The sequence below is a fragment of the Dromiciops gliroides genome, chromosome 4, assembly GCF_019393635.1.
Source record: "Dromiciops gliroides isolate mDroGli1 chromosome 4, mDroGli1.pri, whole genome shotgun sequence".
Classification (NCBI taxonomy): Eukaryota; Metazoa; Chordata; class Mammalia; order Microbiotheria; family Microbiotheriidae; genus Dromiciops; species Dromiciops gliroides.
In genome coordinates, this window is record NC_057864.1 from 487,641,204 (window position 1) to 487,666,378 (window position 25,175).

The 25,175-nt window shown below is 46.5% G+C and overlaps 1 protein-coding gene across 13 annotated transcripts in view; it reads right to left on the bottom strand.

Annotated features, from left to right (window-relative positions):
* LRRFIP1 (LRR binding FLII interacting protein 1) overlaps nt 1-25,175 on the bottom strand; it is a 199,956-nt gene that overhangs the window by 77,331 nt on the left and 97,450 nt on the right. For 10 of the 13 annotated variants that reach the window (XM_044001588.1, XM_044001587.1, XM_044001586.1 and 7 more), the window contains exons 2-3: nt 14,064-14,150; nt 3,724-3,741 (exon numbers count right to left, since the gene is read on the bottom strand). In XM_044001588.1, coding sequence (XP_043857523.1) covers nt 3,724-3,741; nt 14,064-14,150 — 105 coding nt within the window. The remainder of the gene's footprint in view (nt 1-3,723; nt 3,742-14,063; nt 14,151-25,175) is intronic. The other 3 variants (XM_044001585.1, XM_044001581.1, XM_044001582.1) reach the window with 1 other exon arrangement.

Here is a 25,175-nt window from a genome sequence, read left to right on the forward strand (position 1 = left end):
GAAAGGGTGCTAGATTTGGGAAGACCCCAGCTTTGTTGGTAATGACTAGCTGTGTGGCCTTGGGCAAATGGAGGAGAGTAGAAAGAGGAAAGGAAAGAGAGAGGAGGGAGGGGAGGAGAAGGGAGAGAGAGGAAAAAGGAAAGGAGAAGAAGAAGGGAGGGAAGGATGGAGAGAGAGAAGAAGAGAAAGTGGGGAGGGAGGGGCATAAAAGATGAGAGAGAGAGGAGGGAAAAAGAAGGAAGGAGAGTAGGAAAAGGAGAGAGGAGAGGAAGGAAGGAAAGAGAGAGACAGGGATGGATAGACAGGTTGAAAGAGAGAGAAGAGAGGGAGAAAGAGAGGGGGCTGGGAGAGAGAGAGAGAGAGAGAGAGAGAGAGAGAGAGAGAGAGAGAGAGAGAGAGAGAGAGCGCACATGAGCGTTTGAGCAAGCGCTGGCCCTCCCATGGTCTGAAGCCTGCCCTAGAATCAGGGCATGATATAGGGTGACTCTTTCAGGGACTGGTACATATAACTTAGTTTTTATATCAATAAAATTATAACTTTTCTGTGTATGGGGCCTAATTATATTACAATAGGCTGTCAGATGACCTGCCCAACACTGCACGTCTCAAGTTTCCCTCAGGCCATAAAGCCTGGAACGCCATGAGTAATAAGTGGCTTTACCACTTACTATCATCTCCAAAGGCCTGTTTCCCCCTCTGTAAAATGAGGGAGTTGGACTCCATCACCTGGAGGGTCCCGTCCAGATCTAATCTATGACCCTATGATTTTGATTTTTGATGGGCCAGATTGTTTTAGGTTCCTTAACTGAAGATAAAGGAAAAATTAGAAAGAAAAATTCCCAATCCAACAAACCACAGGTAAACACCCTTGTGGGGAAAGGCGATAAAATAGATTACGACTGAGTTCTAAATGAGGGATGTGACTCAGCCTTTTGCCTGAAGACGCCCATCTTCTCAAGCATGGGCCTCGGTGAAAGAACTCACCCATTACTTCATTCTGGTAACATTTGGAATCAGTGACTAAGTTCTCTCTCTGAGTCTCTTCCCAGAGAAGCCCAACTCAGCCTCTTCATCTCTAAAAGTCACTGGGGTTCACAACATGGGAAGACCTAGGACTGAGGCAATCATCGCTAGCCAACATCACTCGTTCTGCTATTTCTTGAATATGAAATGGGGTAGGGGGTAGGAAACAGGGTTGAATGACAGGATCATTCTCCAGCTCTGCCATGATCCCAAGGGACTTAAAGAAAACTCTGAGCAGAGATCGAGGATGCTCTGTTGGTGGGTGAGCATAGGAAGTGCCATGGGGAAGGGGAGAGACAAATGTCCTGATTTTTCAGAGAAGGGGTCGGATTTTTCTGGTAAGTTTGGCTTCAGTTGCTGACAAAATCAGGCATTAGAACTGGGAGGGACCTTGGAAATCATTTGGTGAACCACCCCCTTCCCCAAGGCCTAGAGTAGTAAAGTGACTTTAGAATCTGAGGACTTAGGTTTGAAACCTCACTCTGACACTAACCCAAAGAGTGATCTTGGGCCGGTCATTTGACTTTTCTTTGCCTGAGGTTCCTCAGCTACTAAATGAAGGAGACGGATTATATCTCTGGGTCCCTCCCTACTGATTGATTTTCCAACTAAATCAATGGTCTTACGGTTGTGGCTCAGGTCACACTGGTATCAAGTGGCAGAGCTACAACTTGAAACTGGGTCACTGAATCCAAATCCAGCTCTCTTTTCACTACAGAAGGAAGGAGGGATAGCTACTAACCAGCATGTGTTCATCCAGAACAAATCACTCCAATCTAACCTCATTGCCTTTTTGGACAGGGTTATTAGACTCATCAATCAAAGGAATGCCTTGAAGAGAGGCCACCAGGATCCCAGCAAGGCATTCCACAGACTCTCACAATATCCTTGGGAGAAGATTGACAGAAGTGGCCTTAATCAGTCTCAAATGGGCCCATTAATCGCTACATAAGGATCCTTGTGGGCTGCCTGTTGACTTGGTTTTAGAATGTAACATTATCTCTGTTTTATTGTATTTTTATTTGTTAAATATTTCCCAATTGTGTTTTAATTCTCATCTTTGATATCTGTGGCCTAAATGACAGTAGTTACAGCTGAATTTGGAACTAGTTTAAAGAGCAAATCAGAAGTGCTGATTAGCGGACTGATGTCATCCTAGAAGTAGGTCTTTAGCAGGGTACCACAAGGATCTGATCCTAGCCCTCTTGTGTTTAATATTTGCATCAATGACTTGGATAAAGTAGAGAAGGCAGACATCGAATTTGTAGATGACATGGAAAGGCATAACCAATAAAATGAGTGATAAAACTGGGATACAAAAAAAACAATCAATGAGGCAGATGAGAACAGTGAGTGGAATCTAATACAATGGAATTTAATAGGAATAAATTTAAAATATTATCCTTGGGTTCAAAAAATTAATTGCACTTGCAGAGGATGGGGGATTGTTGACTAGACAATAGTTCATGTGATAAGATATAGGGGGTTTAATGGACTGCAAACTCAGTGGGAGTCAGCAGTGTTATGGAAGCCAGAAAAGTGAATGAAAGCATGGGTTGTATTAATTATCAGTAGAATGTCCAGAATGAAGAATGTGACTGTCCCACTGTTTTCTTCCCTGGTGAGAAAACGTGGAGCACTCACTGTATGCAGTTGGGGGGTCATATTTTAGGAAAGATGTTGGTCATCTGAAGGGTGCCCTGATGGGGCCTTGAAGCCATGCCCCCAAATCATTTTATGAGATTGGGGGTGTGTGGCCTGGAAAAGGGAAGGCTGGGGGGAGGGGGGAAGGGGATGTGAAAGCTGTTTTCGAATGCCTGGAAAGTGTTGTGAAGAAGCAAGGGGCAGATTTCACCTTGATACAAGGAGAACTTTTTTTACAGAGAGAGTTGTCCAAAGTGGGATGGGAGCTATCAGGAGGGAGTGAGTTCCTTCTCCAAGTGGGGGTCTTAAAGAAGCAGCTGGATAACCATTCCTCTGGGATGAGGTAAGAAGGGGTTTCCGTTCAGGCCCACACCCGCTGGGCCATAGTCCCTTCTGGCTCTGAGGGTTTACTTTCCCCCTTCTCTTTCAGGCAGGGTACAAGACAGAAATAGCACCAGAGTCTCATTATTCCTACTTGGTGGCAATGTATTCTGATTAAAACTTGTGTATGGAATCTATGATTTTTACAAGGTTGGCTACACCAAGTATGATATTATGAGCCCTTCCCTAAGGCTAGGAATTCTCAATTTTATGATGAAAATTAATTTTTAAAAAGGATTTAATATTCACAAATTTGTCTTGGGGAAAGAGCCTCAAGAGGCTGCAAAGGGCATTAGACTAGGAACCCCCCCCCCAAATAACCCAACCTGAGGCTCCGCCTGGCTAGGTACTAAGAGAATGGCTCTGGGCCAACTCGAGCTCACCGGCCTCAATCTCCTCATCTGTTAAATGGCAACAATAAGACCTGCCATACTTACCTTTCACAGGAGTCCTGAGAATCGAATGGGACGATGCCAAAGAAATCCCTGTGCTATTATTGGATCAAATAAGACAGTCTCACACTGGGGGCCCCTGGGTTCAGATGAACCCGTACATTCAGCAGCCAAGATCTGTGTGTCTTGAGTTAAGGAAGTTATTTCTGAAAGGCGGCCAGGGCCTTGGCAAGGAACAGGAGGGACATGCAGGGCAGAAAAGCGATGCTCAGGCAAAGCCTACCTTTTGAACCTGATAGATCTATAGGAAAAGGAGACAGGAAAACAGAAGAAAGAAACAAAAGCTGGCATCATTTACAAAGTACGACATGGAGAACCCAGGGAAGAAATGGCGACAAACATAAAGATGGCAGCACTCTTAAAAAAAAAAAAAAAGAAGACGATATTGGTGGAATTCCACTTTCCTAATGGAAATTTCAGGCCCCACTTCAAGAGTTAATCATTCCCCCAAGGATCTCCCCCTGCCCTGGAGTCTGATCAGCACCCTGGAGGCTGGAGAGCTCCCTGGAATTCCAGGCTCAGCTGAGCCAAGTGTCAACCCTAGTGGTCAAAGCTCCTTTTCATCTCCCCTCCACAATGTTCCCAAGACCACAATTGCAAAGTACCTTCTGTAAAGCCAGGGAAGGCCTTTCGAAACCAAGCAAGGATCAAGTCCAGTAATCTCCCCCATGCCCAGACATGTCTAAACATATCCATCATGTTAAATTCTGAAAAGGTATTTACACTCGAGTGGACCAAATAACCAGGACATAAAGGAGAGAAGAGACACTATAATGTTCTGATGTATGCACACCAGAGGGAACAGAAGCTGAGGAACATTTCAGTTTGACAAGTGGATTGAAGTAGAAGAAGGGCACGAGGACTAGACCTGTGATAGAGAACTCCTAGGTAAGGAAATTCCCTCTACCAATGCAAGTAGGCACCTCTTTGCAACTTATCATCTTAGAGTCGGGTAGGGCACTGAAAGGTCACATTACTTGTTCAGGATCATAGGACCAGTATCTGCCATAGGTAGGACATGAACCCAGGTCCTGGTGGCTTCAAAGCCAACTCTCTACTCACTGCACAGCACTGCCTTTCTTAATAATGAATACCCCAAGGAAAAGTGTAGCATATTTTCCTGCACAGATGTAAATAGTTGCCTAAAATATTTCCACTTTTGTCGTGAGCACAGTGTAAGAAAAAGAGATGCCAACACGGTCAGGTTTATATGCCAAGAAGCCAGCCATAAAAATCTAAAGTCTCAGACATGGACTGATGCCATTTGGGAGCAGCTAATTTAAGTCATGGGCAGCTCAACAATGGTGGAGAGGTCAACTGGCATGGCTAATCCCTATCTAGGCTAGCTCCCTGTCCCCTAATGTAAATTTACTCACCCAGACCCATTCCTATAAGGCCAGGCAGGGGATAGCTTCTCCCACTTTCCCATAAGCTTTGCTCCATATTATCTGGCTCCAGACCACTCAGTGCCCCCTGGACATTCTTTCTACACTGGCCTCCCCTTTGGTTGTCTATGTCCCTCTGTAAATGTGTACAGGGAATTGGTTCATGTGGATTCTTCCCATGAAACTCTTCTTTCCCATGAACTCGGCAGTAGCAGTTTCTATTTTTCCTAAGGGTACTGCTTTATGACATGTAGATATCAGATTAATCTGTATCTGATTGCTTGCTGCCTTGGTGGGGGGAGGGAAGGAGAGAGAGAATTTGGAACTCAAAACTTTAAATAAAAATGTTTATTATATTTAAAAAGAGTATTGTTCTTTTCTCCCTACTGCTCTTTCTTTAAAATGGGAATTTTAAAGTCATGGGGCCCCTTCTCCTAATAATGTTTTTAAATGCAAAAAATTAAGGTAATGGAAGCTCGGGCACAGTGGACAGAGTGCTCGGCTTGGAATCAAGAAGACCTGGCTTCAAATCCACTCTCAAATAGTTATAGCTGTGTGACCCTGGGCAAGTCACTTCACCCTGTTTGCCTTAGTTTCCTCATCTGTCTAATGAGCTGGAGAAGCAGATGGCAGCCATCTTGGTCAAGAAAACCCCAAATGAACCACAAAGAGCTGGACCCAAATGAGACAACTGAACAATCGTGATAGAATTTTTCCTGTCCAATTTTACTGACTCCCTCAAGTCCATCCACCAACTGTGAAGCCCACATACTGTAGATGAAGAAGCACTGTTTAAAGGGAATTCTGTAGACAGAAAAACTATGGCAACAATCTAAGCAGCAAAGGGTTAAATTCGCCAAGTGCTGAGTTTAAAGACATCGTGCCCTGGAGAAGGCAGTGACCAACGGTCACTGAGGCTGCACAAAGCGGCCCTTCGCAAATGGCCTGATCAAAAATTCTTGGGATTCCTCTTAGCCACCGTCTGGGGTAACATACATATAAATGTCACACTTACTTGGCCATAGCCAGATGCAGGCCTTTCAGCGACAAGGAAGTAGGGGGGGCAGTAAATGGGCAATTTAAAAAAATAAGCATTTATTAAACACCTGTGCCAGGCACGACGCCAGGCACCAGGGACACAAAATCAAAGAATAAAGAATCCAAAGATTGGAATGCACACGGCTTATGGCAAAAGGCAGAGCAATCAGAAGCTTTAAATAAGCGAAGCTCCCTACTATTTTTCAGAAGATGGCGGGTTCAAATCTGCCGGGGAAACTGAGGTTAATATGTGTGTATCTGTTCAACTCTTGATCTGTCTGGCAGTTCCCCATGTAGAGGAACTTAATTATTTCTTCTTCTGTGAGCTCTAATAAATACTTCTTTTATCTACAGGTTCTCATAAACTTTTCCAGGGCTCCTTTCCCAAGGGCAAAACAAAGGAAAGTGACCTTGCCAGGAGTTTGCTTATCCCCTCCTTGAAGAGGGCAAGGTTTTTCAGCATACAGGTTATCACACGTAACATAGACTTGAAAGAGGCCTGTGTTGCGGGCCTCGGGTGCCTCACGCCAATGGTCTCTGACATTTGGGCTGCCTCACGGGGCTGTCGGCCCTCACAGGAGTAATCTTGTGTGTCAGATTTGGGGCTGCACGCCACATGACCCAAATCCCAGTAACTAACAGTCTCGACTTTGATGGCCCTTAGAGAAGCACATCAGCCTTGTGACCTGCATTTGCTCATTTTAAAGATAAGAAACCCAACGTGAGGCCCCGTTCAGGTCTTTTTTTCCTCCCCCTAATCTCGCACTTGGACTACAGCAAAAGCTGCTAATCGGCCCCTTCCAGCTCTAGATGTAGCATTCTAAGTCACGTCAGTTCCCTGGGCCTCAGTTTCCCCATCTGTAAAATCAGGAGGCTGTATTTGATGGCCTCTGAGGTCCCAAGCTCTAGCCACAGTATTATGAGACAAAAGAGGCAGAGGATTGTTCCACGTTCTGGCTCTGTTTGCCGATGGGGCTGGTGTGTGTTTGATTAACAGCCTGGCACTGACTGCTTGTCTCTTCCACAGCACGGGAGTAAGAGAGAGATTGGGAAGGGCTTGGCTGACCCAGGCCCCCTAGGCTGACGTTGCCAAGGCTCCAGGACCCGCCACCCTTCTTTTGCCAGACTGGAGGCCTCCCAGGGAAGGAGGGTCAGAAACCCAGGGACCGTATCAAAGGCTGTGTCAGCAGGCCCTTAATGAGCACTATCAGCCTGAATCAGGGAAGTTGGGGATCACAATCCAAGGTTATTCTGTACCTGTCTGACAGCTTCATGACCAAGGCTAAAATGGCTAAGAATCTAACTGTATTTTTAAAAAATTATATAGCTAAGTGCTTTATAATTATTATCTCACTTGATCTTCACAACAACCCTAGGAAGTAGGTGCTATTACCATCCCATTTTACATATGGGGAAACTGAGGCAGGGGGTGATGTGACTTGCTCAGGGTCACATAGCTAAAAACATGTCTAAGATGGGATTTAGAGTCAGATCTTCTTGACTCCAGGCCCTGTGTTCTATCTATTGTGCCTCATAGCTACTTGAGAGTAATTATTTTCAATGAAACCAGGCCGATAAGAAACAGTAACTGCTGTTGGCTTCCATACAAACAAGAAATGCCAAGAAAAAAAGTTCACATAAGTGGTCTTCCATCAAAGGTATTTTCTTTAAAGGTGGGGGAGGGCAGTGAGGGGCCCCTTTAGGGCTATTTGGTAGGGCTCAATTCTTTCTAAACACCTTTCCTCTGAAACACTCTGAGAAGAATCAGGGTTTTGTTGGGTTTTTTTTTCCATTTTTTGGTGGAGGGGAGGGCAATGAGGGTTAAGTGACTTGCCCAGGGTCACACAGCTAGTAAGTGTCAAGTGTCTAAGGTCGGATTTGAACTCAGGTCCTCCTGAATCCAGGGCTGGTGCTTTATCCACTGTGCCACCTAGATTCCCCCCCCCCTTAAGAAAGGAACTCCTTGTGTTGTCAAAAATAACTTTTTCCCCTAATTTAAAAACTATACTTTTCCCCCCATCTAAACAGTCATAGTGTGGTGCTGAGATAGTGGCCTCAGGGTCAGCAAGACCTGGGTTCAAATTTCACTTCTAACCCATCCTGGCTATGAGACCCTGGAGAAGTCACTTCCACTCTTAGTGCCCCACACAAGTCTCAGAAGCTGTAAATGACAATGAAGGTGCTGACCTGCCTTGGGAGAGGGGACTTCCTCACCTGGAAGTTCCCTATATCAATGAAATACTAATTTTTTCTAGAATGCTTTGAGGCTTCCAAAGGGCTGTCTCATCTGATCTTCCCAGAAACCCTGGAAGGGAAGCTGTTGTCATCCCCATTTCACAGGTAAGGGAACTGGAGCTGAGAGGTGAATGGACCAATGCAGGGTCATGAGGCAAGTCTTCCTGACTGTAAGGCCAGAGTGCAATCTCCAGTACATTACGGTGAAGTCTACACTATCCCTACCATTTAATTCCATAATTTGAAACCTAACTATATATTCCACGTATAATATACTTTGTCTTGGTCTTGTAAACTTTTCAGTAACTGCCCTGCTTGGAACACAAGACAAACGCTTAGCACAGTTTTCTCGGTGCAAAATACACGGTCTCCATGTCTCCGTCGTCCATTTCCCACAGGCCCTAATTCTCCCGCCATACCTGTGAATAAGGCCTCCTGTCACAAGAAACACTAACAGGAGATGAGAGCGTGAAGCCAGAGACCGAGTCAGTTGTTACCACAATTGGCTGGGCGGCCAAATCGCAGGCTGAGTCCTTTTGACAGCTGTCCTTCTTGATATGGATCAGGTACTTGCAGGGGCCCACTGCATCTCCAAGGTTGTCCTTGGACAGCAGCTCGAAGATGGGGAGATCCGAGAGAAGACAACACCACCTCTGTCAAGGAGAATTCGCTCCAGACTGGAAAGGTTGGAACCAACACAGCCAATAGGGAGCTGGCGCCTGAGATGAGGCAGAAGGCCTCCCGTGCCCCAAGGGGGGCTGAGAGAACCCACAGAAGGGACTGCTGAGCTACTGCTGGTGATATGTGAAGGATCATGGGACATGGGAGCCGCAGGACCAGAGAAAGGCAAATGTCGGAAGAGAGTCCGTGTGGGGTCTGCAACCAGAGGTCAGTGAGGGTGACTGATTCCTGGCAGATGCTAGACTTTAACATGAGAGTGTTGGTGGAGGGTGCATACAGAAAGGGAAGCAGTGACCACAGGGCTGGCAAGGCTGCCCCAGGAACGGGTCATGGCAAAATAGGATGATCTCCTTTCTGTGATGGGAATTTGTAGATATCATCACTTAGCTCTTAGCAAAAGCATTTCACAAACTCTCTCATGTCATTCTTGATGGACAGACCAGAGTGCAGGTAGGGATGATGTTGACACAGAAGAGATGCCACAAGGTTCTATGCTGGGCCCTCAGCTGTTTCCCAGCCTTTAGCAGTGACTTAGATAAAAGCAGAGGCAGCATGTGTATCCAATTTGCTTGGCCCCAAAGGGCAGAAGTAAAGGTAATGAGAGGAAATGGCAAAGATACAAATTTGGCCTCATGGGACAGGAAACTTCCTAAGAGAGGCATCCAAGACAGTAAAAACATCTATTTTTCCCCCAAGATGAAAAAAGAAAATCAAAGATAGAAAATAAACCCCTTATAACAAATAGGCATAGTGAGGAGAAAGAAATTCCTGCTCTGTCCAGGTCCTGCCACGTGACTACCCAACTGGCCCCGCTGGCTCTCCTTTTCCTGATCAATTCTACACTCGGCTCATTTCCCACCTGCTGCATCTATTGAAGACACAAGTACCATGGGACAAACTCAACAGAACCCGTGCAACCACGTGTCAGATACTCAGCAAGGCTCCCAACCTGCTTCCTGGGTGAATCATGAGGCTGATCTCCTTGGCCAGGCACGGACCTCACTGAGAAGGTCCCATGGTGCTCTGGGTTTCAGCTCCAATTCCACATGGACTTTGGCGAAGGGGAGCCCTGGAGGGAATGAACCCCTTGTGGTTCTGACTTAGCACTGGACGTGGTGCTTGCCTTTGGGGGTTCTACTGATCACCCCAGGATGGCAGAATAAAGTGACTGACATGCCTGGGTCTCACAGGAAATCTGGTGGGCTTCTATTGGCTGGAAAAAAGCTGTAGAGTTTGGATTTTCCTCTTCCCAGTCAATTTTTAAAAAATCAACAAACAGTAAACCTGGAAGGTCCTTATACTCTGAAAAATCTATTTTGGTTCAAGGTTTTATTAATAACACTGACCAAGAATTCCTCCAACTGAATCTGCATAGTAACTGTTTACATCGAAACAAACTAGTTTCAAAAAAAAAAAAAGAAAGAAAAGAAATGAACTAGTTTTCATGTGTAGACCAGTGTAGACCATCATTATTTTTTTTCCCTCCCAAGTCTTCACATCCTCTCTAAGCCTGAATTGCCATTGAGGCAGCTAGATGGTGCAGTCGAGAGAGTGCTGGACCTGAATTCAAATCCTAGCTTAGACACTTACTAGATATGTAACACTGGGCAAGTCATTTCATCTCTGCCTCAGTTTTCTCATCTGTAAAATGGGGCTCCTAATAGTGCCTACCTCCCAAGACTGTTATGAGGATCAAAAAAGATAATGTTTGCAAAGCACTTTGCAAATCTTCAAGCAGTATAAAATGTGTTTATAAATAATAAAATGGACTCTCTCTCTTCCTCTCTCTATAAATACAGGAAGAGATCTATGAAATATATGTAGAGATAGCACTCTGCTATTCTTGTAAAACGAGGGCTTGGCTCAGATGGCCTCCAATTCCACGACCTAGGATGCTCATCAGGATTCTCGGTTTCCCTTTTCTGTTCCTTCTCATTTCCTTTTCCTCGGTCATGTGTGATTTTGTTGGCCACCATGTCTGACTGATATTGAGCTTCTGGTCTAGGCTACTGAGGTCTCCGCTCTCATCCAGAATGTGCGATGTGCCTGCCAGCTTTGTGTGGTCTACGAAGCTGAAAAGCTCTCTTCTCGCCCCATCCAAGTCATGGATCAGAATGTCGGACCACAAAGGCCCAAGGAGAGGTCAGCAGTGGAAAGAATGTTGGATGTGCAGCCAGAGGACTGGGTTGGAATGCCGGGTCTGCCTCTCACAACCTATGTAACTGTGCGCAAGTTGTTCAGTCCCTTGAACTCAGCTCCTCGCCTGTAACATGAAGTGGCCAAATTAGGCAACCCACCCCTAAAAGAACTTCTTGACTCAGAGGATACGGTCTAGAACATCTGGAGTATCCCCCAGAGACCTCCACGTTGGCACTGACTCATCACTGAAAACTCTTTGGTTTACTCATTCAGCCAATTGGGGCTTCATCCACCTGGACTGACAGACACCTAGCCTACGTTTCACAGTTTGGGACGAAAGGATGAAATAGAAAACCATCCCATACCTCAAAGAAATCCAGGTATGCTATTTCTACAGAACTGCTCTCATCTACCAGGCTAATAACCAACCCCCTTAAAAAAAACCCAAAGCTTGGAGGTAGCTAGGTGGCACAGTGGATAAAGCATGGGCCCTGGATTCAGGAGGACCAGAGTTCAAATCTGGCCTCAGACACTTGACATTTAGTAGTGTGTGACCCTGGGCAAGTCACTCTCATTTCCCCACCAAAAATAACCCCCCAAACCAACAACAACAACAAAAAACGAGGCTCATCGGGTCATGATCTGCTCTCGATGAAGCCACATGTGACCATTTTACTGACCATTATTTCCCGTTCCCATCGGAGACTTTGACCAGGAAGCAAAGCAAGCTTACCAACTAATAGCATAAAGACTCAATTCTCTTCCCTTTTGAAGCCAAAGCCCACATTTGTTCATCTCCATTCCTCAGGCATCTCCTCCATTCTCCATGAGTACAGAGAGCTCACTGACACTGGCTCACTTCTTCCAGATCATCCAGAGGGCTTTCACCTGGTGCCTCCATCAAGGAAGGCAGCCGAGCATTCTTACTTCCACTCTTATGATGTCAGCAGAAGGCAGTCAGATGGGTCTGAGGGCCATTTTGTATCCTGGGGGGTGGGCTTCAGGGACTGCCCTGGCCAAAGAATCAATTCCCTACAAGCCAGCCTTCTGGTGATGCACTTGGGGAGGTTGGCCCTCAAAGAGCAGGCATAGTTGGTTACTACACCTGTGCCCAGGGCTGGAGCTTGTCTTCATTGACGGAACCCAGTGAAGTCCCACGGGCTGCAAAGAGGCATCAGAGGATCCCCTGGCCTGTTGGCAACAATCTCAGAATTGGTGGTGGGTTCCAGGCAGGCCAGTTCATCTCAGCCAGAGTGCGGAAGAGCATTTCTCATGGGCTGACTTTTAGAACTTAACTACTCTCATGATCCTGATCCAATGGGAAAACACCTTCTGAGTTTTAAACAGCTTACTTGAAAAAACCTTTGGGAGCCAAGTCTCTTCAGGTCTCCCTAAACAGTGGGAGTTTTTGAAGGGAATGAATTGTGTGAGAAGAGTAGCTACAGGTTAAATTGTCCTATTACAAACATCTCACAGAAAGCTGTCCTTAAACCCGGGAAAATCAAGCCTCCCCTGACATAAGGTGGCTGTGTGACCCTGGCTAAGTCACTTAAGCTCAGTGCTCTAGGTATCTTTATAAATTGCAAAGAGGCTGTAGGACTGTCCTTACCCAGCAGTTTCTTCTACCAGTGAAATCACAGGTCCAGACCCAAGTCCCTAGCCCTACTCCAAATCAGCGATAACTGGGTTCAAGGCCCACCTCTGACACATGTTGGCTGGAGGACCCTGGGCGAGTCACTTCACCTCAGAGTGCTCTAGGCTCTAGCTTCTTAAACTGTGGGTTACAACCCCATATTTATGTGGTGATCGAGAAAAATTTGGCAACAGTCAAAGCTGACATATATCCATTTTATGTACCTATGTACCCAGGGTTGCATCAAAATTTCTCGGGTGAGAAAGGGTGGCAAGCGGAAAAAGTTTAAGAAGCCCTGCTCCAGGGAACTTGCTAAGTGGCTGAGAAGGTGGCAACTTGCATTGGTAGAGGGAATTTCCTCTTCTGGGAGGGTCCCTACATCGATGACATCACAGGTCCAGACTCTCACCCTAATGCTGAATCCAACATCTGGAATCATCACAAATATTTGGGCTGGAGGTAATAGGAGGTGGCCCTTCAAGAGCAAGGAGGTGGACGTTGTTACCCCCTCACTCAGTTTGACTCCAATTTCAGTTGGAAAAATTCTGAATGTGTGTATGGGGAGAGAAAAAGAGGGAGAGAGAGGGAGGGAGGAAGGGAGAAAGAGAGAGAGAAGGACAAGGAAGAAAGTAGAGGGAGGGAGGGGGAGAGAGAGGAGAAAGAAATACATGCATATACATATAGAAATATACATATACACACATACATATGAATGCATGTGTATGTGTGTGTGTATCAAAGTGTAAGTTTTAAAAGAAGACTTCTAGGACACCACATGTAATATCTAGGCACACATATGTGGGAATGTGTATTATGCATGTACATACACTCATAGATAAATATTTACACAGCACTTGATAAAATCAACTTACTGGTCAAAATGCTTGATCCTTAGCAAGCCCTAAACCAGTATAACCAAAGGCCTGCCCATTCTTGCAGGCCCAAACTCAGTTTCCCTAGGTCCCCCAGATGATCCTTTAACTGAGAGAGCCAGCAGCTGGGTGCTTCTCTGGAGTTATTCCCAGGGGACACTCATACCAGGAATGGCCAGGGCACCCTCAGTGTGGCCCATGGGACTTGGGGCTGGTGGTATTGACTATGGGCTGCTCCTTGAAGGGGAAACAGAAAGGAAGGAGGGCTAGACAACCTCGTTCAGCTTGTGGCTGTGTGTGTGTGTGTGTGTGTGTGTGTGTGTGTGAAGTGATGTGGGGGCTCGGGGTTAAGCCACTGCCCCAGAGGCTTGGAAACCTCCCGTTGGCATGACTGATTACATGCATGCCTGGAATTCATTTCACAGGAATTCAGATTGAACAAATTCAGGCTAAACCCAGGCCTGGCAAGAAGGACAGACCGACTAAGCACCTAGAAGAGGTGGCTCTGCAAAATGGACACCCCTCCCCCTCCCACCAAAGGGCAAACCAGGTCAGGGTCTTAAAGAAAGATGCTCTTTACCTCCTTCTGTTGTCTCTCCAGCTCCTTCATGCGGATCTCTCGAGCCTCAGCTCGGGCCGCTCTCTTGGCCGCAAGCCGGGCTTCAGCCTAAAAAAGAGAAACTACAGTTAATTTTTAGACCAATTAATGCTTTCACAGTGTAACATTAACCAGAGCACCAAATGCTGAAACTTGATCACTTTCCAATTCATGGAGTCAAGGCTGGAAGGTATCTTTGAGATGTCTAGTCCCAGCTCCCATGCGATATGGGAATCCCTCCTGTGACTTCCTCACATTCCTTGGGGAGTTTTCTAGGGGACTCACTCCATTGATGGAGAGCTCAGAGCAGAAGGCCAATGTCGGAGCAATACAAGAAAGGAGGGATCTAGGTAAAAGCTGCATCTTTCCTCCTGGTTCTCTCTGGTATCAGTTTGAGTAAGTCCATTTCCTCGACCTCTCACCCGGGTTGACATTGTTGACTGCCCCTGCTTCTGTGTCCACTCTCTCCTCCCTGGACACCGGAACCTTCTGTCTGGTGGTTCTCCTACTGTCTGACCACTCCTCAGGAACCTTTCCTGGATTCTCATCTGTGCCCTACATTGTACAGATGAGGAAACTGAGGCAAACAGGTGACTTGTCCAGGGTCACACAGCTAGTAAGAGGCTATATTTGAACTCAGGAAGAGGAGCATTCCTGACTCAAGACCTGGCACTCTATGCACAATGGCCCCACAGAGTTGCCCAATTCTCATCTTTTTGAGATAAGAACCTGGGTTCAAATCCCCTCTCACCCTCAGCTCTTCAATTGATCCTCCTAAGACACAGGTCTGACCATGCCACTCCCCCTCTTCCAGTGACTCTCTGCTCCTTCCCAGGGTCTGGCTTTCCAATCCCTTCCTAACCTGCCCCTCCAGATTGCTTAGTCTTCTTCCACCTTACTCTTCTCCACACCAGCAGTGTGGTGACACTGGCCTCCTCCAGACTCCATGTTTTCATTGGCCAGCCCCTGACCTAGAACATTCTCCCTCTTCACTTCTGACTCCTGTCATCCCAATTTCCTTTGAGTCTTACCTTCTGTAAGAAGCCTCTCCCAGCCCTGCTTAATCTTAATGCTTTCCCTCTGAGGGGCTTACTCCTCAATCTGAGGTTGCTAGGTGGCACAGTGGATAGAGCTGTGGGGCTGGAATCAGGGCTAAGGTCAAATCTGGAGACAGACATGTACTAGTCATGTGACCCTGGCCAAGTCACTGAACTTCTGTTTACCTTGGTTTCCACATCTGTAAAACAATAGCACCTACCTCCTGGTATGGTTGTGAGAATTAAATGAGATTATGACTGTAAAGCACTTAGCACAGTGTCTGATCCAGAGGGAGCATACAGAAGTGTTAGTTATTATTTAAAAAATGTTATTCTGTGTAGAACTTGTTCGTACATAACTGTTTGCATGTTTCTCCCAGGAGACTATGGGCTCCTTAAAGGAAGAAACCTTTCTAATGTCAGCACTTAACACAGTGCTTGGCACGTAGTCTGTGCTTAATAACTGCTAGTGGACTGACACAGACTACTTTGTGACTGAGCAAATTCCTGAGCTTCCCTGGGCCTCAGTTTCCTTGATTATAAAATGAGGGAGTTGGGCTAGGTGGTCTCTGAAGTCCCTTCTAGGTCTAGGACTATGATTCCATATAAACATCAGCTATTCCTATTATTATTATTATTATTATTTCTGATCTACCATAGTAATAGGACAGCTAGGTGGTGCAGTGGATAAAGCACTGGCTCTGGGGTCAGGAAGACCTGAGTTCAAATCCAGCTTCAATCACTTACCTTGGACAACTCACTTCACCCTGTTAGCCTTAATTTCCTCATCTGTTAAATGAGCTGGAGAAGGAAATGCTAAAGCACTCCATTTTCTCTTCCCAAAAAACCCCAAATAGGGTCAGAGAGAGTTGGACATGACTGAAATGACAACAATCCTAGCAATGGCACCATGTTCCTAGCATGTTGTTAGGTACCATCTAATGCATACCAAAGTAGTTGGAGGGATACAGTTCCTGCCTATGAGGAGCTTATAGTCTCATGGAGGAGAGAGACAGACAAATTAGAAGCCATTTTGCCACCGGCTTCTTCTCTCCCTGTTTTCTTTTTGGCCATGCTCAAGCAGTAAAGCTGAGGTTTTACGCATTCTGCATGAAAGGTCAGACTCCATGATGTGACTAGCTTGGAGTTGTAAGCACAGTAAGTAAGCTCCTTTTCACCCCCTCCAAAATAAAGGTAAGTGGGGCAGCTAGGTGGTGGAGTGGATAGAGCACCAGCCCTGGATTCAGGAGGACCTGAGTTCAAATCCGGCCTCAGACACTTAACACTTACTAGCTGTGTGACCCTGGGCAAGTCACTTAACCCCAATAGCCTTGTAAAAAAACAAACAAACAAAATAAAGGTAAGTCCAGTAGCTGGGTCAACCACGTTCAAGGTTAGGTTCAAATACGCCTACATTGCAGCAGCTTCCCTATATCACCCAAATCCCTTAGAGCAAGGGTTCTTAACCTGGGGTTTGTGGGCTTGTTTTTTTTTTTAATTGAATAGAATTTTATTTTCCAAAATATATGTAAAAACAAATTTTAACATCAAGTTTTTAAAAATTTGTGTTCCAACTTCTCTTCCTCCTCCATTCCCACCCCCCACCCACTAGAACTCAAGCATTTCAAAATAAGTTATACATGAGTAGTCATGGAAAACATTCCCATATTAGCTAGGTTGTGAGAGAAAACAGTAAAAAAAAAAAAGACCCCAAAACTTCAGATTGAGGAATTATCAAAGAGGAAAAAAAATTTTTTTTAAATGTGTTTCCATTTATTTTCAGATACTATCACTTCTTTCTCTGTAGATGGGTTGCCATTTTCATAAGTCCTTCAGAGTTATATTGGATCATTTGTGGGCTTGTTTTAAAAAATATTTTGCTAACTGCATTTTTTTATTGTTTTTTTTTTTAATTTTGGGAGGGGGCAGGGCAATGAGGGTTAAGTGACTTGCCCAGGGTCATACAGCTAGTAAGTGTCAAGTGTCTGAGGCTGGATTTGAACTCAGGTCCTCCTGAATCCAGCGCCAGTGCTCTATCTACCGCGCCATCTAGCTGCCCCCTGCTAACTGCATTTTAATAGAATTGATTTCCTTCATAATCCCATGTGATTTGTTTTATGCACTTACAAACAGAACCATGAGACAGACTTTACCAGGCTGTCAGAGGATCCATAACACAGAAAAGGTGAAGAACCCCCTACCTTCATACAACCATTTAAACTCTTTTATCTATTCGAGGCTAAGCCTGGGCAACACCCACACGTGGGCACACACAGGCAAGTCCAGATTACTCTGCCATGTCAGCAATGTCCTAATGACTGAATGAACCGGCTCAAGAGTGGTGGCCTCCATTCATGTACCAGCTTGCAGGGGGAAAACAAACCTATGGCTTGAACCCCCTTTCCATGCCCAGACAAAGCCCTGTAATGCAGATGTAAGTCAGCTCCAAAGGAGTCCCTGAAATCTGCTTGCTCAGCAGGATACCAGCAAACACTGCTTGGACTGACAAAGAAAGCAAACCAGCCCAAGGATGAAAAGCAGCTGAGCGGGCGGTGACAAGATGGCCTCGGAAGAGGCATCCTGAGCTCTCCTTTTTCACTCCCTCCCAGTTTGTCTTTGGATGATGCTGGAGGCTGCCATTGTCCATCCCGTCCCACCCCACCCACAATGCTATCGAAGGCTAAAACAGATGTCACCTAAGGGATCAAGGGTCAACAGGAGAACAGGGATGAGAAGGAAGGCCTTCAACATTACTGACCTTGATTCTGGGCAACCTACTGTGCAGGAAACCCAATGTCTGAATCAAGTGGTCGCCTTCAACTATGATAAATCAAGAGGCAACAAACTCAAAGAGGACAGTGTTCCCACCTGGAGGTCACAGAGCATCAGTAACACTCAGCTGGTAGATCACATAAGCCCTTGGGTTGTTGTCATGGGCAGAGTTCCAGAGCTCCTTGAGCTATTTGTGACTGGTTATTATTTATGCAGTGTACTGTTTATTATGGGCAGCTAGGTGAAGCCATAGTGCACAGAGAACTGAGGCTGGCAGCAGGAGGACCTGAGTTCAAATCCAGCCTCAGACACTTAACTAGCTGTGTGACCCTAGGCAAGTCACTTCACCCTGTTTGCCTCAGTTGCCTCATCTGTCAAATGAGCCAGAGAAGGAAATGGCCAAGCAGTCCAGTCTCTCTGTCAAGAAAACCCCAAATGGGGTCACAATGAGTTGGACACAACTAAAATGACTGAATAAGAACTGCCTGGTAATCAGAGGAAAATGGAGATCCCAGGGCACCAGGCTCTGATGAGAGATCTTTACCAGTATCCTGTCCTGACTCACCCTTCCCCCGCCACCATGTGTCCCATAGTTGCCCCAGAATCAAACCCCTCCTCTACTTCAGTAGTGTCTTCCCCTGTCAGAATGTAAGCTCCTGGTGGGCAAGGAGAGTCCAGCCTGCTTGTGTCTGTATCCCTGAATACAGCACAGACCCTTGCACAGAGTAGGAGCATAATAAATGTTGTTTTCCATTCATTTCCCACAGAGCTAAGCTTTTACAACAGCAGCCTGAGGTCCTGATGACCCAGGAAGGGCCAGATCAGGGCATCTTGGTGTTTTTTTGCAGATCCCAAATCTTCGTGAGGCATCCTCTCCACCCCACCCCACCCCCACCCCTTCTCAATAGCATCTCAGGGTAGAACAGTGCAGGAGGGGCTGGACTTGGGTCAGGAAGATGCAGGTTCAAATCCCACCTCAAACACAAACATAAGCAAAGCACATAATATTCCTGGTCCCCCTTTTCCTGCTCCATAAAAGAGTGGTTCCAAAGGCCTCTAAGGCCCCTCTAGCTCTAATATATGATCCCAAGATTCCCCACTGTGCATCCATCACAAGATAATGGGGCCACCTCAGAAGAATCCTATCCAATCCTCTCAATTTACAGAGGGGGAAACTGAGGACCAGGAAGATTGCATGCTTTGTCCAAGGTCACCGAGGGAGGGTGAGCATCAGAGGGGAGATTTGAAACCAGGTCTTCGGATTTCAGATCAATGCTCTTTCCACTGAACCACACTGCCTCCCAAGGGCATAGGGTAGCACCCAAACTCCACAGCTTAGGATGTGAGACCCTTCACACAGTATATGTGGCTCCAACTGATCTTCCTGCCTTGATTTTACATTATCTGGCAGAACTTTTCTGCCATCTTGGCCTGCATCTTCCTCTCTCTGTGCCTTCACACGGAGCACAAAGTTTCCTAAGCTCTGTGTATGGAAAGCCTCCTTCAAGGCCCAACTCAGACATCACCTCCTCTAGGAAGCCCTCCGTCCCACCTCTCCCACCTCAAATGGGCCTTTTGAAGCATCCGCTGGCCTTCATCCCATTCTGCCAAACTTACTCCTCTCTGAACAATCCCATCAGATCCCAAACTCACTTAGGGCAGGCCCCTCCCCGTACTCCTTTGTCTGGGGTCCCCTCATCCTAGCATAGATAGCTTCCTGGTGTTGTCCCACTCAAAATGCCCATTAATGACTTTAGAAATCAGAAGTGAGTTTCATGAAGTCAAACACTAGGTGTTTAATAAGTGCCCACTGGTGGGCCCTGGGGATACAAACACACTAAGCCTTGTCCTCATGGCCCTCACATTCTAATGAAGAGAGAGTGCTATAAAACAATGCATACAAGGCAGCTTGGTGGTGGTGAGACCCCAGCAACCTGGGGGTATGGAAGAGGGCCTCATGGAGGAGGCGGCAGCGGTGGTGCTTGAACTGAATTCTCCAGAATCAGATGCAGAGTTAGAAGACATGGGTTTGGGCCTGGCTGCGTGACCAGGTGCTAATCACATAACCCTTCTGAGCCCCAGCCTCCTCAGGAGAATAATAACCGCTATGCAACCTAAGGGAAGGGCTCCCTAAGCCCCAACTCCATAAATATGGGTTATGTTCTTGGATACTCACTGGACCTCGTCCCTGTCGGTCCTCTCTCCCATTCCAGAGCTCTCCAGCTATGCCAGTTTTGTACTTGGTCAACGATAAATCCTCCATGGGGGGGGGGCGGTGTTTGGGGAGAGGGCAGCATGCTCAGGGGGAGGGGAAGGGAATTATTATTATGAAATACTATCAGAGACAGTCTTCTTTTCCAGTTTTGCATACTTAGGTGACAAAACCAACCCACTTTTGCTCTCACCGGGGGCGGTAAATAAAGAGGCTACACACTGGCTTTCATTCAAATGCTCTGTTCTTGCAGCTCAGAGACAGAGCTCAGCAATCACTGGGTCCAACGATTCACAGATGAGGAAAGTGAGGCCCAGAAGCGAAGCGATCATGAACACAGCAAAGGATCTCAAAGGTGGAGGCCGACCCCCTCATGTTACAGGACAGGAGACTGAGGCCCACAGAGGCGAAGCGGCTTAGGGTCATAGATGTAGACAGGGCAGAGGTCAGGGGTCACCCAAATCCAGCCCTCTCATTTTACAGATGAGAAAACCAATTCCCAGAGACATGAGGCTATTTGTCCAAGGCTGCTCAGCTGGCCAGAGAGGGCTCCCCCTGAAGCCAGGCCCTGATTCCAGATTCAGCTCTTTCCACAGAGTCCTGTTCCCTCTCACTTAGAATCGAAACTTTTTCTCAAGGCAACGGCCTTCATCCTCTCAACACATTTGAGAGAAAACAAAACAAATCTCACACATATACACAGACACAGACACAGATGCAACACACTCACATACACACACAGAGGCAGACACTCACACACGTGTACACAGACATACACATACACTCACACAATAACATATCCACAGACACACACACTCACATGCACACTCACGCACATGTACAGGGACATACATACACAGATACACTCACACAAACATATACAGACACACATATGTACACAGACACACACTTATGGACACACACTCACATAAACATATAGACACACATACACAAACATACACTTATGGACACATACAAATATATACACATGTACACAGGCACACACTCACATACACAAACATACTCACACACATGTACACGGACACACACTTATGGATACACACATTCACACAAATGTATACACGTACACAGGCACACACGCACATATACACAAACACATACTCACATACACATACACCCATATATACACACACACATGTACACAGACACACACTTACGGACACACACATTCACACAAAAGTATACACGTACACAGGTACATACTCACATACACCCAGATATACACAGACACACACGTACACAGACACACACTTATGGATACACACATTCACACAAATGTACACACGTACACAGATACACACACACATAGACCCACATGTACACAGACCCACACGGATACACACATTCACACAAATGTATACACGTACACAGTTATACACACACACACAGACACACACGTACACAGACACACACGGATACACACATTCACACAAATGTATATACGTACACAGTTATACACACACACACACAGACCCACACGTACACAGACACACCCACTCACACTGGCTTTACTCGCTTTGGGCCCATTTTACTACAGTTCAGGTTCTTTACTCCAGGCTGCAGCATCCTGGATCATTGGTGTGAACACACTCAAACCGGGGTCCCTCCTTCCATCACAAGGCATCTCTCAGGTGCCCTCTATGGGCCAGGCTCAGGGCTAAGCCCTGAGGACACGGGTCAGAATTAAAGGCTGCATTTTCCTACAGTTTTAAGGCTGGCAAAGGGCTTTCTGTGACGTTACACCACCCATTCTGCCCCCCACCCCAGTCTGGGGACTGTGAGAAGAGTGGAGGAGGCAGGAGATCCCTAAAGTGAGGATCTTTTCTTAGGAGGCCATGGCAAAGGAGGCAACTAAGTCTAGGCCACCATAGAAAACAGAGCCTGGAGGGTGGGCTGGCTGAGGCTCCCTGAGGTGCCTTCAAAGTGCCCAGAGAACAGCTTCAGACGGAACAGAAAAGCAGCCCAGGCTGCCTCCCCCCCCCCCCCCCCGCAGACCCCAAGGGAAGAGTCTCTATTACAAAAAGAAGTACCACGGGGTGCGGCTCCAATCTCCACTAGCACTCAGAGGAAACTTTCAGAATTCTAAATTAGGAAAAACCGCTGTCCCTGGTCTCCTGTACTGGGAACACAGGCTTTAAAGGGGCAGCAAAGGTTTTTCACCAAAGCCCTCCTGGGTGGAGTGGGCTCCTTCTCATTGTCAGTACGCCAGCTGGGCCCTTTGAAATCCCATATCCGTGAAAGTGAGCAATCATCTGACTCAGACGCCAGGCCAACAGGCGGCAGTGAGGGAACTCTGAAAGCAGCCTGGCCCAGAGAATACCTGCCAACGATCAACTGTTTCTCCTTAAGAGATCTGGACTGGCTGCCTTTCAAAGTGCTAGAGCAAGAGCTAGGAGGGCCCACAGAGGCCAGCTAGTCATTTATACAGATTTGGAAACTGAGGTCCAGAGAGAAAAAATCTTGGGCTACAGGCAAAGTTGGAAAGGACATTAGAAGTCCAACCCCCTCATCTTACAGAGAAGGAGGGGGAAGGGAGGAGGGAGGGAGGGAGGGAGAGAGAGAGAGAGAGAGAGAGAGAGAGAGAGAGAGAGAGAGAGAGAGACAGAGACAGAGACAGAGACAGATAGAGACAGAGAGAAAGAGAGACAGAGACAAAGGTGAAATGGTAGACTGTATGATTCCATTTGGACCCCAACAGGTGACTTCATTCGTTGTGTGTGTGTGTAGTTACTACTTATGTGACCTGGAGTAAGACATTTAATATCCCTGAGCCTCAGTTTCCTCATATGTAAAAATGAGGTTGGACTAGATGTGTGACAACTGTGTGTTACAACCCCATATGGGGTTGCGTAACTGAATGTGGGGGGTTGTGAAAAATTTGGCAACAGTAAAAGGTTACGTCTACCTATTTTATATACTTATATACCCGGGGTCATGTAAAAATTTCTCTGCCAAAATGGGGTTGCAAGTGGGAAAAGTTTAAGAAGCCCTGGACTAGCTGACGTCTCAGGCGCCTTCTAGCTCCGAGTCTCTGATGATATGAAGAACCTATCACATGGCTGTATTATAGAAAACTTCTTACTGAAAGGCAAACATTAACTGGAAGTAAGAGGAAATCTAGTAAATAAGATAAAAGTCTAACTGAGAGACTCCAAAGGAAAGAAATGACCATTCCAGCCCTCACTAAGGCTACCCTGGTCGGAAGGGGACAACTCAACACCAACGCCCCCAAAGTAACATAGCGGGTGCCATTATACTGTAAAATGGTGTTGCCCCAGTGGGTTTAATGCAAATTAATATTCAATTAATGCCTGATTACTATATGTAGCTTTAGCAGTTTATACATGGCTAGGCCTTAAAGAAAGCCCTCTGCCTGCTGCTTGCTCATGGTTCAGTTCAGGGCAGCTGAGAAGCTGAAGCCAGGCAGGATGAGCTAGAAATACTGTTTTCCTGTGACCCCAGAAAGGAGCATATTTCAAATCAGCCTCTTTCTTCCTGCCCTCACCAAGGACAGCTAAGTTCCATTGAGTGACTAATCCAAACTAAACAAAAACCCACCTCCAATTAAAAGAGCAATTCTCTGTCTCCCTTCTCTCTCTGTGTCTCTGTGTCTATCTCTGTCTCTCACTTTCTCTCCCTCCCCCCCTTTTCTTCTCTTCCTCTTTCTACTTCCTCTCTTTCCCCTGCACTCTCCCACGAGGGGTGAGGCACCTCATCACATTGGAGGAAAGACCTAATATGCAGCAGGAAGACAGATTTGCATCTTGATGAATTCTACTCCCCCCCTTCCCCTCCCCTCCCAGGGCTGGAAACAAGGCCGGGTTTGAATCCAGAACCAGGTGGAGGAACCAGCCAACAGCATTTAAAGAACCACCTCCAAGTGACCTCCACTGAGGCTGGGTGTCTTAGAGGCCACTGAGTCTTCCCAAACTGCTCGATGGACAATCTGAGGGAGGACGAGTGAAAACAGCTGTTTGTGGGATGACTAACTACAGGCATGGGAGATTATCGGTATTCCTATTCGCCTGTAAAAGGAAATTTCTTGTTTCTCGAGGAAGTTTTGCCCAAAATGAAACAGCTCTGGCTTTGAGTTACAAAAACAGGGAAAGGAAATCTGAGAAATGTCTGAATTGTGGACAGATGGGAGAAATGAAGAGGAATCAATCTGGCCAGAGCCGAGTGGCCAAGAGAAGTGAGCCCAACAGGGTGCCAGGGAGAATGCCGTTCCTGGGGGTGGCCTGCCTCGGGGTGTCAGAGAGCTCTCCCAGCCAGTTCAATGAAGTCAACAGGCTGACACAGAGCACCAACAAGGGACAAGAGTCAAAGAGGTCCATGAGTCAGGGAGCCAATGTGATCTGTGACCCAGTAGGAAACTCCCAACTCTGAGACCACAGATTCATTGGAGGATTCTGAGGCGAGCTGAACTGAACTGGAGGCATCTGGGACTTGGCTAAAGGGATCTTCCCCAGCACCCTGGGCCCCTTGGTTGAGAATGGACTCCCCCTAACTCCCCTCCTACGTCTACCGTACAGAACTTCTGCAAGTCTTCTCAAGGTCCAATCACTGGCTCATTTTCTAGCTTCTTTATTCCATGGTGATAGATGGGCTGAGTAGCATTCTTGAGTTAGTTCTCTGATATACAGATGTGCGGCTCTAAGAGCCGCAATTTAGGCTAGAGATGGGGACTAGACCAGTTCTTCTATTAGCATAGGGAATTCCCAGGTGAGGGAACCAAAACCTGATATAGTAACTCCTCTGAAACGTTTTTATACAACTCCCTAGGGCATGGGCAGTTACGTGGTGGAGTGGATAGAGTCAGGAAGACTTATCTTCCTGAGTTTAAATCTTGCCTCAGACACTTACTAGCTGTGTGACCATGGGTAAACCACTTAATCCTGTTTGCCTCAGTTTCCTCATCCATAAAAAGAACTGGAGAAGGAAATAGCAAACCACTCCAGCATCTTTGACAAGAAAACCCCAAATGGGGTCATGAGTCAGATATGTCTGAAAATGATTGATTAGCAACAGCATGGAGAGCAGGAGCCCAGGGTC